Source organism: Vombatus ursinus, unplaced genomic scaffold (genome assembly GCF_900497805.2).
Source record: "Vombatus ursinus unplaced genomic scaffold, bare-nosed wombat genome assembly UNPS02005236.1, whole genome shotgun sequence".
Taxonomy (NCBI): Eukaryota; Metazoa; Chordata; class Mammalia; order Diprotodontia; family Vombatidae; genus Vombatus; species Vombatus ursinus.
The window spans coordinates 4,924,138-4,937,197 of record NW_020945014.1 but is presented as its reverse complement, the minus strand read 5'-3'; the positions used below and the strand labels follow the sequence as shown (position 1 = coordinate 4,937,197).

Sequence of the window (13,060 nt, the reverse complement as noted above, 5' to 3'; positions counted from 1 at the left end):
ACACACACACACACACACACACACACACACACACACACACACACACAGACTGACTTATATGAAGTCATCATGTCATTGTAAATAGAAAGCTGGCTTCTGAGTCAGAAGGACATGGGTTCAAGTGTCACTCCTGACATCTAGCAGAGTCCTGTTGTCTTTGAGCAGCTCATGTTATGAGTTACAGACTCACTGCTGACCTACATTTGGTGCGGGGAGTTTGTAATAGGGATACTCTACACCAATGACATCAGAGGTCTAGACAAACAATATAAATAGCTTGCAAAATGTGGTCTAAAAGATATCCACAAGGAGATGTATCACTAGAAAAGGAGGTATGTTGGTTACGTAGCAAAAGTGAGGTATAACAGATGGATGCTCTGAGCACTGGAAGGGAAATTCTTGACATACTAAAAGAAGCAGAGGGAGGATTCCAGCACACAGAGAAAAGAGTCAGAAAAAAAGGTGTAGATGGATTGTGATCTATACTGATGAGAAGTACCCATATTAACGACAGCAAAGATTCTGGAAATGTTTAAGTGTTACTGAAAGTTCATTAGCATATAACATTCAATAACTCATTTTGGGAGGTAGTTTTAATGTTATGCCTCCAATTAAGTACAACACCATCTGTTTTACCACTGTTTTGTATCCTGAATCTGAATGGAGAATTAATTTTTCATGGTTTTTGTAAATTCTCTTTCCACTCATTCATGAAATTTAGATCTAGAAGCCGCATTTCCTAGCTATACTTAATGGAATTGAAATCTTGTTGTGATAAGAAACTGTGGGAAGAAATATGAGAACTGAATAGGGCCTGTGACATCACCACTTCATACAGGAAAGTAGAGCTGTTAAATCATGTTATCACCCAATTTCAGAGCCACTGAATACCTTTGTGAGGTGAAAACCATAAAAGTAGAAGGAATTTGACAGTGAGGATGTCTATTGAGAAACACAGAAAGCAGGTTTGACTCTTAAATGGCAAAAGCATTCAATAATGTGATAGTAGTTTGTTTATAATTTACCATGCCCCTGTGGTTAAATGCTCCTTTGGAAAGTGTAGTAGAAAAAAGACTGGCTTTGCTGTCAGAGAACATAATGATGATGATGATAAAAATAGCCTATAGCACTTACTATGTGCCAGGTGTTGTGCTAAGTGCTTTACAAATATTATTTCATTTGATCCTTGCAATAAGTCTGAGAAGTAGGTGCTATCATTATTCACATTTTACAGTTGAGGAAGTAGAGGCAAATAAATTAAGTGACTTGCCCAAGGTCACACAGCTAGTAAGTGTCTGAGGCAGAATTTCAATCTTGGTTCAAAATCCTGATCTCACTTACAACCTATATAGCATAGGATATGTCACTGAGGTTGTTAGTCTAGAGACACTGTACTTCTACATTCTAAAAGTCTATTATTGTCTACTGGCTAGCTAATAAGGATTGTGTATCTTGGGAAAAACATTAACATATAGACAGACACAGTCTAAGAATTTTACAGGCAAGAAATCAAGATGAATTTTGTTACAGCATGAAGGCAATCTTGGTCTCTGGAACATAAAACTTAGTTCTGGATTCCTGCAACTTAATGGGTGTGATACTGTGTGATTTATTTAACCTCTCTGTGCCTCAGTTGCTTCATCTATACATTGGGACACTAGCAGGGATGTTGGATAGATCAAATGAGATAATGTTCTTTGTAAACAGAGAGTGTAATATGAATGGCAGCTATTGTTTTTGTTATGCTTCCACAATGAAACTTCGTCATGCTGATGAAATCAGAAGAGCCATCAACCCATCCAAAGAAAATCTCCAAGTCTTAACAATTTTTAATATAAATTTTAATTAATTAAATTTTAAATAAAATTTTTTATTCCAAACTTTGACACCAAAAAGGGGCATTTCTATACACACAGAAGAACATTAAAATATGATTTTCTATGAAACTCTGAACCTTTAGAACACTCGCTTTAAAAAAGTGTATGATAAATTCTACACATTATTTTTTAAACTGTTGCGCTCATCTGTGCTCCCTTCTGAACTTTTTTCCTGTTCTCTTTGGGACATTTAAAAAAAATGCTGCAATGGCTCTCACAGCATCACTATTGTTACCTCCTTTTCCTAAGTCCTCCTCCATCATTTAACTGAGAGAAAAAAAGAACAAAAAAATCCTTGCAAGAAATAAGCATGTCCAAGCAAAAAGAATTCACACAATGGGCATGTCCAAAAAGGTCTTTTTTCTGTACTTTGTGTCCAGCACCTCTCTCTCAGAAGGTGGGTGACACACTTTATCGTAGGTCCTCTGGAGATATGGTCACTGCACTGATAAGAGGTCTTAAGTCTTTCAAGGTTGTTTTTCTTCACACTATTGTTCTTCTACAAAAATTGTTCTCTTGCGTCAGTTCATAAAGGATTCTCAGAAATCGTCTCTTTTGTAATTTCTTTTTTTTTTAAATTAAGAGTGCTACCTTCCTATTTTCAACTACAGCTGTGTTATGTCCCTAGAGAGCTGATGTCCAACATCTTTAGCTCTTCCTCACAACTGAATTCATTTTATTTTATTTTTTTATTTTTAGTGAGGCAATCGGGTCACACAGCTAGTAAGTGTCAAGTGTCTGAGGCTGTTTTGTAATTTCTGACAGCCCAACAATATTCCATTATACTCATAGGCCATAATTTACTCAGCCAATCTTCAAATGTCTAGGAGGCAATCTAACACATCCTCTTAAATTCTAGTTTTTTTTCTCTCCCTTTTAAGTCCCCATTCAGGATCAGAAGTTTGCTGTGCCATTTCCTCCAACCCGAGAATTAATATTCCCTCTTATTATCCCCCAATACTTACTTTCCCCATTACTGATTATGTGTTTTCTATGTGTGAGCATACATCCATTCTGAGATTAAGAGTGACGTTCACCTAATGGCACTTCCCTGACTCGTTCTTCTACCTTTGTACATTCTTCTCATGCCTCCCAATCATGAGAAATAGCAAATCCCACCCCCCTCTTCCTCCTTTTATTCTCCCTTCTCTTTACCCTCTTCTTACTCAGAAAAGATACAACCCATCCCCAGTCCCTCTGTTTTTCTTATTTAACTCCCTTAATGCCTTTTTGAAGATAACAATCAGTAACATCTATTAACCACCTACTATGTGCTATGCACTATGACATTAAAATTTTAAGGGGTCACTTGTTTTTTTCTCTCCCCATTACATTGTTAAGATTGTATCATCCTAAACCTCCTTCCTGAGGCAGCTAGGTGGCGCAGTGGATACAGCACTGGCCCTGGATTCAGGAGGACCTGAGTTCAAATTCAGTCTCAGATACATAACACTTACTAGCTGTGTGACCCTGGGCAAGTCACTTAACCCTACTGCCTAACCAAAAAAAACAAAAACAAAAACAAACACAAACAAACAAAAACTAAACCTCCTTCCAATTGCTCAAATTTACCTTTTTAGGTTTCTCTGGACTACTGTATTTGCATTTTAAAGTTCCTTTGCTCCAATCTTTTATCAGAAATGTCTAGAAGTCCTCTGTTCATTAATGATTCATTTAAAAATAGGATTATATTTAACTTTGTAGGGTAGGTCTTCATATGTATCTTTTGCATTTGGAAAATAGCATCTTTCGATGTCCTCTGGTTTTTAGACGTTTCCAACACTCAGGTGACCTTTCCTGGGGTTCCTTGGTACTTAAATTACTTCTTTCTGGATGTCTGCTGTAAATTTTTTTTTTTAATATGAGAGTTCTAGATTTTGGTATGACATTTGTGGGACCTTTTCTTTTGAGGTTTCTTTTGGAAGGTGATTGGTGGGTTCTTTCTATTTTTACTTTGCCCTTTGGTTCTAATAGATTTGGGTAGTTTTAATTTATGATTTCTTGAAATACAGTGTATGGACTTTTTTATTTGCTTAAATCATGGTTTCCAGAGAGTCTAATTACTCTTAAATTATATCTCCTCGACCTGTTTTACAGGTCAGTTGTTTATGATATCACATATATTACCTTTTCTTCTATTTTTTCAATCTGTTGCTTTTGTTCTACCATTTCTTGCTGTCTCATGGAATTATCTGTTTCTGTCTGATCTATTCTATTATGCAGGGAGGCCATGATCTGGGTAAGGTTCACCACTTTGTCTTCTTATTCTTCTAATTCTTTCCTCTAGAGCTTTTATTTAAAACCTCTTAAAACTCTCTGCTTCATTTCTTCTATGTTTCCAAAAGTCCTCTGGGAAAGTCCATTCTTTCCTTTGAGTCTCTGCTTACATTTGTTAAAAAGTTATTCTTTCCTTTTTGGACATCTTCAGATTTGCAATAATTTTTCATAGTGGTTGGTGTTTTCTTAACTTCCTGAACTGAGCCTTTGTGATATGTACAGGCTCTGCCTAATGACTGCTGTATTCTTGGTTTGGATGGTTGCCCCTGCTTGGTCTATCCCTGGGTTACCTGGGTTCCTGTGCTGACCTCTACCTCCTGGGATTAGAAACCTTGTCTGGGATCTAATGGTAGTGTGCTAGGAACCTTGGAGCCCTTGGTTTGGGTCTGCAGGGTCACATTTTTAGCACTGCACCTTTATTCCAGCACTTCCAAGGCTGCCACCCTGGGACCTCTGGACACTGAGAGACCTAGAGATTACACATGTCCCTGGTGGTATAGGTTTCTTTGTATCCCCATACTTAGCATAGCTCATAGCACATAATAGGTGCTTCACAAATGTTTGTGAACCATGACTGTGACTATCTAATTTAGCTGGGAGTCTACCCTACTCTATGGCCTCATTTCCTATTGTCCTCAGCCTCCCAGCTGACCTCTTCTATAGTTCTGGGGTGGAAAAAATAATTTATTGTAGTTTCTCACTGTATTCCCTCATCATGATTTGTTCTGGTCCAATTTAGGGTTTTGCTGGAATAGGCATGGGAGCTGGGAAGACTGGCTCCTGTTCAAGCAGACAATTTTACAATATAATAATAATTTTAAAAAATTCATATAGCACTTTGAGATTTACAAAATGCTTTCCATACATTATCTCATTTGATCTCCACAACAACCATGTGAAGTAGGTAATGTTATTGTCCCCATCATACAGATGAAGAAATTGAGTCGGAGGATGGCAAAATAGATTGCCCACAGTCACACAAATAAGTGTCGGTGGCAGGATTAGAACCCAGGTATTAACGGTTCTAGGGAGAAAGTCTCTTGGATAGTTTTATTGTAATGCTTCATATCCTCACATGACATATTATGACTCTGGGTACCAAAGGCTGCGTACCTCTGGGGCACAGAGTTCGGGAAAAATCTCCCTCCAGCAGGGATACAATGATAGACTGACTACATATCTGTTGCTCAGGGACAGGCCTAGCAAAGTTCAGAGGAGCTCATTACAGCCTGGATGTAGGGTAATAAATTTTTAAGCCACAGTAATTCTCAAAGACCATAAGTTAAAGAAGGGTTGTAATCTGCATTGGTGAAGATATTACTCACACCAACAAAAGTACTGATCTTTCAAGTATTAACGTAATAAGATCCAAAAAATCTAACTGGTTTCGTTTTGTAGCAACCTTGGAAAACAAAAACTAGCCCAATTTAAACTATGCAAAAATCAATAAACAACTAGAGAGCTCATTCCTTACAAAGTTTCTGAATTCAGTGATTTTTTAAAGCTAGTAACATAGTAGAAAACGAACTTATTCATCATCAAGGATATGTCCATATGCATAGGTATATGCTAAGTACGTTCTTAATAATAAAAATGCTAACAATAGCTGATGCTTATATATTGCTTACTTTGTGCCAGGCACTGTGCTGAACACTTTTTCTTATGCTGCCATTGTATTTTAAAATGCAAAAAAACCTTCCTGCTTGACTTTTCTTTACAATAATGCCATAGATAAGCAAACTGAGCCCCCAGGAAAGGGAAATTGTTGCTTAAGGTCCCTTAGCTATAATTCAGGTCTCTTGGCTCCCAAAGCATTGCTCCAGTTGTTTTTGTTGGTTATATTGCATTAAACCAGGGAATTTAAAAGCACTTAAAAAAAAAAAAAAGCTAGCAAATGTCTGTGAATTCCCATTCCACGGAATTTATTCCAGTTTACAAAGCCAATCTAATTGCTAATAAATCCTTGTTAGTCAACTATTAACTAAACAAAGGTTTAATTTACATCTTTACAAAGTCAAATATTTGCTCTAGCAATTCTACCAGGGAAGATTCTATTTAATCAGTGTGGTATAATATCATCATAAGAAAAGGCAAAGGATACAGCAGACAAGAACTGCATTATGGCAGGCTCTGCATAAACAGCAAAAATCTTTTACTGGATACCAGTTATTTGGCTTGGTCAAACACCTAGTTAATTTGGTCACGTAACTAGTTTTGGACACATTTTGGGGGAGCATTCTTTAATATAAGGCAGTGGTTTTCTAAGTAGTGGTGCTTCTGTGCACCTCCCCCTATTTTTCGAGGGGTACACCAGGACAAAACTGTTTTATACTAAGATATTTTAATTTTTAGAATTTCAATATGGTAAATATCAACAGATAAAACCCACATCCTGAGACCAAAAAGTTTGAGGACTGCCTAACTAAGGCACCAAAGTCCACAACAGAAGGGCAGCAGGGTAGCACTTAATTTCATTTCAATGTGTTTCCAAATCTGAGAAAACAACCTATCAACAACAAAAAAGACCAAGCATATGCATAATGATCTTATTAGCCAGGTTCTCAAAAAAAAAAAAAAAAAAAAGGATCTGATCAGACAAGAATGTAAAATTAGTTTCAATATACATTCTACTACGTAATGAATGTAATTTCCAGTCTGATTCCACCTTCTACTGTAAACTTGATTTTACTGATTAGTGGAATCTCAGACAATTCTATTTCCTAAGGACAAAAATGTTTTGCTGTAAGCCAGGCTCCTCTCTTTCAAATTTCATGTTTGTGGAGGAGGGGAAGCAAGCTAAAAGTCAGACAGAAACAAAAGAGAAGTTTTGTTTATCTTAACTTACGAGCCTTGAATTTAGACTTGAAACAACATATATCTGAATACTGTCTATTAACATATTTATGGGTGTTGAGGAAATTAGGAGAGGCTAAAATGAGAAATAATTAGTGGGCATAGTAATTGGTTGTGAGAACAAAACAGATCACCTAATACGATCTCTGCAGTTGAAAAAGTGATCTTCTGGCTTTTCTGCAAAGACAACATTACAGCATCACTGACACCTTTAAAGATATTAAATAGAACAGCTTTCAATAATCAATAAGTATGACTACCTTGGGAGGAGCTTCGTCTGAGCCTCCTGAATCCCAGGACACTGTGACCTGCCTTCTGGATTCCATCCTCATTCGTTCTTCTTGCTGAAGCTTCTCCTCCTCCAGTATTGTACTAAGGAGACAATAAACTGGGTTAAGGAGAACTGACATTTGTGTGTTAGCGTACTCTAAACCCCACCCTGAAAGCCTCCTTAAGACAGTTCTCCCAATGCCAGTATGCTCAAAGTAGTTGAAGGAAAAAATTAGCAAGGGATTCTTTAATAATGGGCCAGTAGGACAGGGTTTTAAACCAATCACATTTATTTTCAGTTCTAAACTGGAGATTTCACTTAAAGCACAGGCATGGGGGTAAGCACAAGCAAACAAACCAGAAGGTAATAAGCAGGACTGGGGGAGGGGATATAAAGAACAACAAAATCTCTGCATTTAAAAATTCATTCTGTGCTTGTGGCAAAGTATAATTACCCTGAGAAATCCCAAGAAGCAATTTATCAAGCAGATACATGTCTGGAACCACTGATTCTTCATATGGAAAAAGCTCTTTTACCAAACTCAGAAAGGTAAAAACAAAAGCATTAGTACACTATGGGGACCCACAGTTAAGTTTCAGTTTAATTGGCCAATTTGAAACTTGCCAAATACCTAACTACAGTTTTTCAGCTACATTTGAGTATAGTAATGCCCTTAACAAAAGAGTAAAGAAATATGCAATAGTATTTTTAATGATGGCTTTTAGTCATAGAGATGAAAAAAAATCTATACGTTGTTTTAATTGGAAGAAAAAACAGTAAATAACACAGCAAGTCACTTACCAGATTCTTACTATTACGTGGTTATTTGAAGTGCAATATTATACTACCGCCTCCTTTCTGTTCTGCTATACAGATTACTAATCTTGGCTATCTGCCATAATTTAAAATACTTAGAATGCAGCAGAAGTTACAAATCTGTTAGATTCCCATAGTGTAGGAAATCTTTAGGGTTTCCAGCAAAGGCAGAACTAGGCAAAACCTTCACTACAATGGTAAACAGTCTACTTCCTACATGTCTTAACACCAGTATGGAGGGGTTCTAATAATGAAGCTCATTGAAAGCTTATAACCTCCCAGTTTACTGCACGAAACAACCACCCAGAATTACTCATGCAGAGTGAGCTCAGTTGTCCCAGAGCCTCTTCTAATCTGGGAATTTGTCTGACTGTTTCCAAAATACATTCCTGTTTTACTGGAGGCTCTGCTGTGCCATTTCCCTCCTAGACCAGCAGACATAGTCATCTTTTTAAATTGGAAAAAAACCAAAAAGCAAAAAGCCAAACCAGCCCTATTAAAAATAACTATGGAAAAGGCAAACCATGGGTATAGATACAAAACATATATTTTCCCAAAAGAAAAAGGAGGGGCAGTATTTTATTAAAAGTGATCATAAATTCTATAAAACCAAAATTTGACTTTGCTATCAACAACTAAACATTTAGAGGAAACCTCTTCATCAAATGTATCCAGAATACTATTTTGTCTCCCTGTTTCTGCCTGAGGAATCCATCACTAGGAAAATAAATAAGTGACATGCTTTTCAGAAATTTAAGAGTTTAACAGCAACTTTAGACTTTTAATAGAGGGATGTAGTCTATCACAACACTGTGTGAAAAATTGCTACTAGTGACCAAAATGCACAAGGAAATGAATTTTTATTAATAAGCATGCCACAAGTTCTGTATAAAAATGGAATCCATTGTATACTTTAAGATATTTTTAACAAGTGATCTTTTGCTATAGGGGACCTCATAAAATAATACTCAGATAATAGTCAGAAAACAGTCAGAAACACTCAGAAAAGAGTCTTGACTGTACTGCCATTATGCAGGGCACCCCATAGGGTACTATGGGAAATAAGAGAGAAAGTAGAACTTGATGGAGTTTACATCTGAAGGGCAGCCACACACCCACACACACCCCCCCCCCACACGTACACAAAGTGAGGCCAATGTTATTATATAGTTGAAGACCATAATCTTTTTGGTCTACTATTCAAAGAAATGTTTTTATTTCAAATTTTTATTAACAAAAGTGGAAATTATTTTTGTCCTACCCTACACATATTGTATATATGAAAACATATCCTTTACTAAAGTTTTTTTTTCTTTTAAATACCTGACAACAGTGTGGAAGTGATCCTGCGTTATTGAAAGCTATTCCAGTAAACTACAAAGTCTAACAATGTCTATGAAACTGGAAAGGATTCTAATACAGGCCTGAAAGCAGACTGTATGTCTGTAGTCCAAGCATAAACCTGGCTAGTTTTGGAAATGCTCATCACCAGAAGGTGGGATGATGAATTATTTTTGCTGTAGTAATTCAAGTCATGACACGCATACCAATGACAAAATCAAAATCAGGACAATTTATAGAATTTTATTACATATAAAATAATTGGAATCATAGATTTTCAGTTAGAAAGGATACCAGCAAGCATTTACTCCAACCCTTTCTTGATGTGTAAATTTCCTCTCTGACATCCCAGAAAAGCTATAATCAAATCTCTGATTGATCACTTGTAGTAATGGGGAACTCACAACCAAATCAGGTAGTTCATTTAACTAAAGGATAGCTCTGATTGTTAGGAATATTTTTCCTTAGGTCGAGCAAAAATCTGTTTCCTTCACCTCCTACTCAATCGTCCTAGGTTTTAGTCTTGTGCCAAACATAATAGGTAAAGTCTCTCCTCTACCCACCAGCCCTTCAACTACATGAAATGATAATTGATCATGTCCTCCTAAAAATCTTATTTTTTCCAAACAAGCAATTCTAAGCTCTCCAATCAGTCTGTGTATGACATGGTTGTTAGCTTCCTCACCATTCCATTTTTCATCTTTTGGATGAGCATCAGTTTAATCAACATTCAATGGAGATATCCAGAACTGGACATAATAACCCATATGTGGTCTGTTCAGTGCCGAGGACAATGGGACTACCATTTCATGGTGAACAGAGTGCTGTCTGTGGATTCGGGAAGACCTGGGTTCAAATGCCATGTCAAACACTCACTAACTACTGATCTTGATGAAGGCACTTCCCCACTCTTACAATCAGTTTCTTAACCATGAAACAGGAATAATAACTTCATCACTTAATTCAGTGGGTTGTTGTGAGGACTGGATGCTCTGTAGGCTTGAAAGCCTTATATGCATCTGTTTTCATCATCACCCTCAATACTATTATCTCATTTTCATCTATTTGACACAGTCCAGATAGAAGAGGGTTAAATATAAGTATCCTGTTATTCTTTTATATTTAATAATTGGTGAACCACTAGCAAGTGGATAAAATTACTATTATTAGTAGTACTACTTATATTAATGCAGCCTCAGATAATATTAATTCTTTTAGTTAGCTACAATACACTTTAAGCTCAAGGAATTTGTGATTATTTAACCTGTAAAGTTTTTTTTTAATCAACTCTGTTAATCCGTATCTCTCAGATGTCATATTTAATATATGAAGATGAAGTTACTAAACCCTAGTTGATATATAGTTTGTATTTTGAGCATCCCTTTCATCTCTAAACCTAACTTCTCTCCCATCTTCCAGGTAGGTAGTGCTACACGAAGGCCTACTCCAAAGTTTCACTGTGACATGGAAATAATGCTAGGTTTTCAAAGATTATGCCATCAGGGTACAAGATCTTACAGATTCTATCAGTCTCAAAAGGCTTCAAGTATAATCCTAACACTAGACTGCTTTCTAAGGACCAAACTATTTAAGTACAGAGAGGCTCATCACCTAAGAAACGAACTACTAAGTGACGTATGTTTTTTGTCTATGAAACAAAAATAAGATATGACCCTTATTCCCATGTGGCTTCTGCAGCAACAGCAACAAGAAGTTCAGAAAAGGGAGCAAAGAGTACTATAGATCCATATACTTATTTTAAATCTTTCTGAGAATACATGTGTATAGAGGATATCCTTGAAAAAAGGAATGAGAAAGGGATAGGCAAGCTTTTATAAATCGTATTGTACAGGAGATTACATCTTTAAAGTCATAGAGTTGACTGAAAAGTGTAGAGGAAACAAGATTCCACTGTGCTCACTGTTACGGACTAAAAAAATTATATGAGATTCCTCAGAACATACTAGAACAGAACTAGCTTTGTTCCATGATCTTCTGATTATAAATATTAAGGGTGGCATAAAACAGGGAGAGAGAAACTTAGGTATCTGTCACTATCATGGAGCATATGTCCAAATGGACATCAGAGTTCAAATGGAAGAGGTATTCCCCATAGATGGGGAGGGTCCCCAGGTACTTCTGTTTGAAGATAACACTGCGTTAACTGCATTAAATCTGGGACTGCAGAGCCAACTAAACAAGATTCCTAATTGCTCCAAACAGATGAATACCTAAGTATAAGTGGATGAAGTATGCTTCTTGCTCAGACTATGATATGCATTTGGAAGGATAGCCCATAGAGTTGGTCAATGAGTACACATTAGCTTGGACAGACTCTTCTAATGGATAATGAGTAATGAACTGGGCCACGAATTGAATAGAAGGAAGAGAGAACTACACAAGAAGTCATTAGAAATGTGTATGAATGGAAAAAAAAGCTAGTTGTATAATGAGAGCAAGGGATAACTGATGTTTTAGGTGGTTTGCTGCAACAGTACCCACACAATGTCAACAGAACTAAAGGCATATCCCCATTATGTTGGGTGGACAGCATGTGACAATTTTTTTTTTTTTTGGCTAGGCAAGGGGGTGAAGTAACTTGCCCAGGGTCACACAGCTAGTTAAATGTTATGTGTCCGAGGCTGGATTTGAACTCAGGTCCTCCTGAATCCAAGGCTGGTGCTCTATCCACTGCACCATCTAGCTGCCCCAGGATATGACAATTTATAGGAGGATATACTCAAAAGTCCTAGTTGCAAGGCAGCTAGGTGGCGCAATGGATAGAATGCCAGGCCTGGGGTCAGGAAGACTCATCTTCCTGAGTTCAAATCCTGCCTCGGACACTTAATAGCTGTGTGACTCTGGGCAAGTCACTTAACCCTATTTGCCTTAGTTGCTCATCTGTAAAATGAGCTGGAGAAGGAAATGGCAAACCACTCCAGTATCTTTGCCAAGAAAACCCCAAATGGGGTCACGAAGAGTTGGACATGACTGAAATGACTGAACAACAACATGGACAAAAGTCACACAGGAGGTAAGGTGTAGACAGGGTGTGATCAATATCACTAGAGGAAGTATCCAAGTTGAGGCCATCACAGATGCATCAATGTACTGAAGTAGGACTGAACTTTTCACTCATCCATTTGTATTCTCCTCTGTCTTAGTGACCAGCTACAGATGTTGCACATTAGCTAACTGGAGTTAGGCATAATGTCTCTGGACACTGGGCACAGCAAAACTATTTAGCTGACATCAAACTTGCAACTTTGGTCTTTTCAAATACATATTATTGGATTAATGGCTCAGAGGAGATGGGAAAACTAGACACAGAATCTTAATTCCCCAAAGTTATACCTCTTCTGTCTCCAAATGATAAATTCTAGGAATATAACATAAGATTGGATTTGATGTTTCTACTTCTGATAAATGCATGATATAGCAGAAAGGTAACTGGACTAATAGTTAAGAGATCTAAGTGCTTGTCCTGGCTCTGCCATTAACTACTTGCATGACCTTGGAAAAGTCCCTTAACCTGCATGAGCCTCAGTTTTTTACCTGTAAAATGTATATTTGCAATATCTACTTCAGAGTTGTTAGGGGGAAAGTACTTTTTGAATCCTCAAGT

General features: G+C 37.1%; 1 protein-coding gene across 1 annotated transcript in view; it reads right to left on the bottom strand.

Moving 5' to 3' along the window:
• PTK2 (protein tyrosine kinase 2) overlaps positions 1–13,060 on the bottom strand; it is a 304,848-nt gene that overhangs the window by 55,951 nt on the left and 235,837 nt on the right. The window contains exon 22 of the mRNA XM_027845408.1: positions 7,268–7,379. Within this exon, the coding sequence (XP_027701209.1) occupies positions 7,268–7,379 (112 nt within the window). The remainder of the gene's footprint in view (positions 1–7,267; positions 7,380–13,060) is intronic.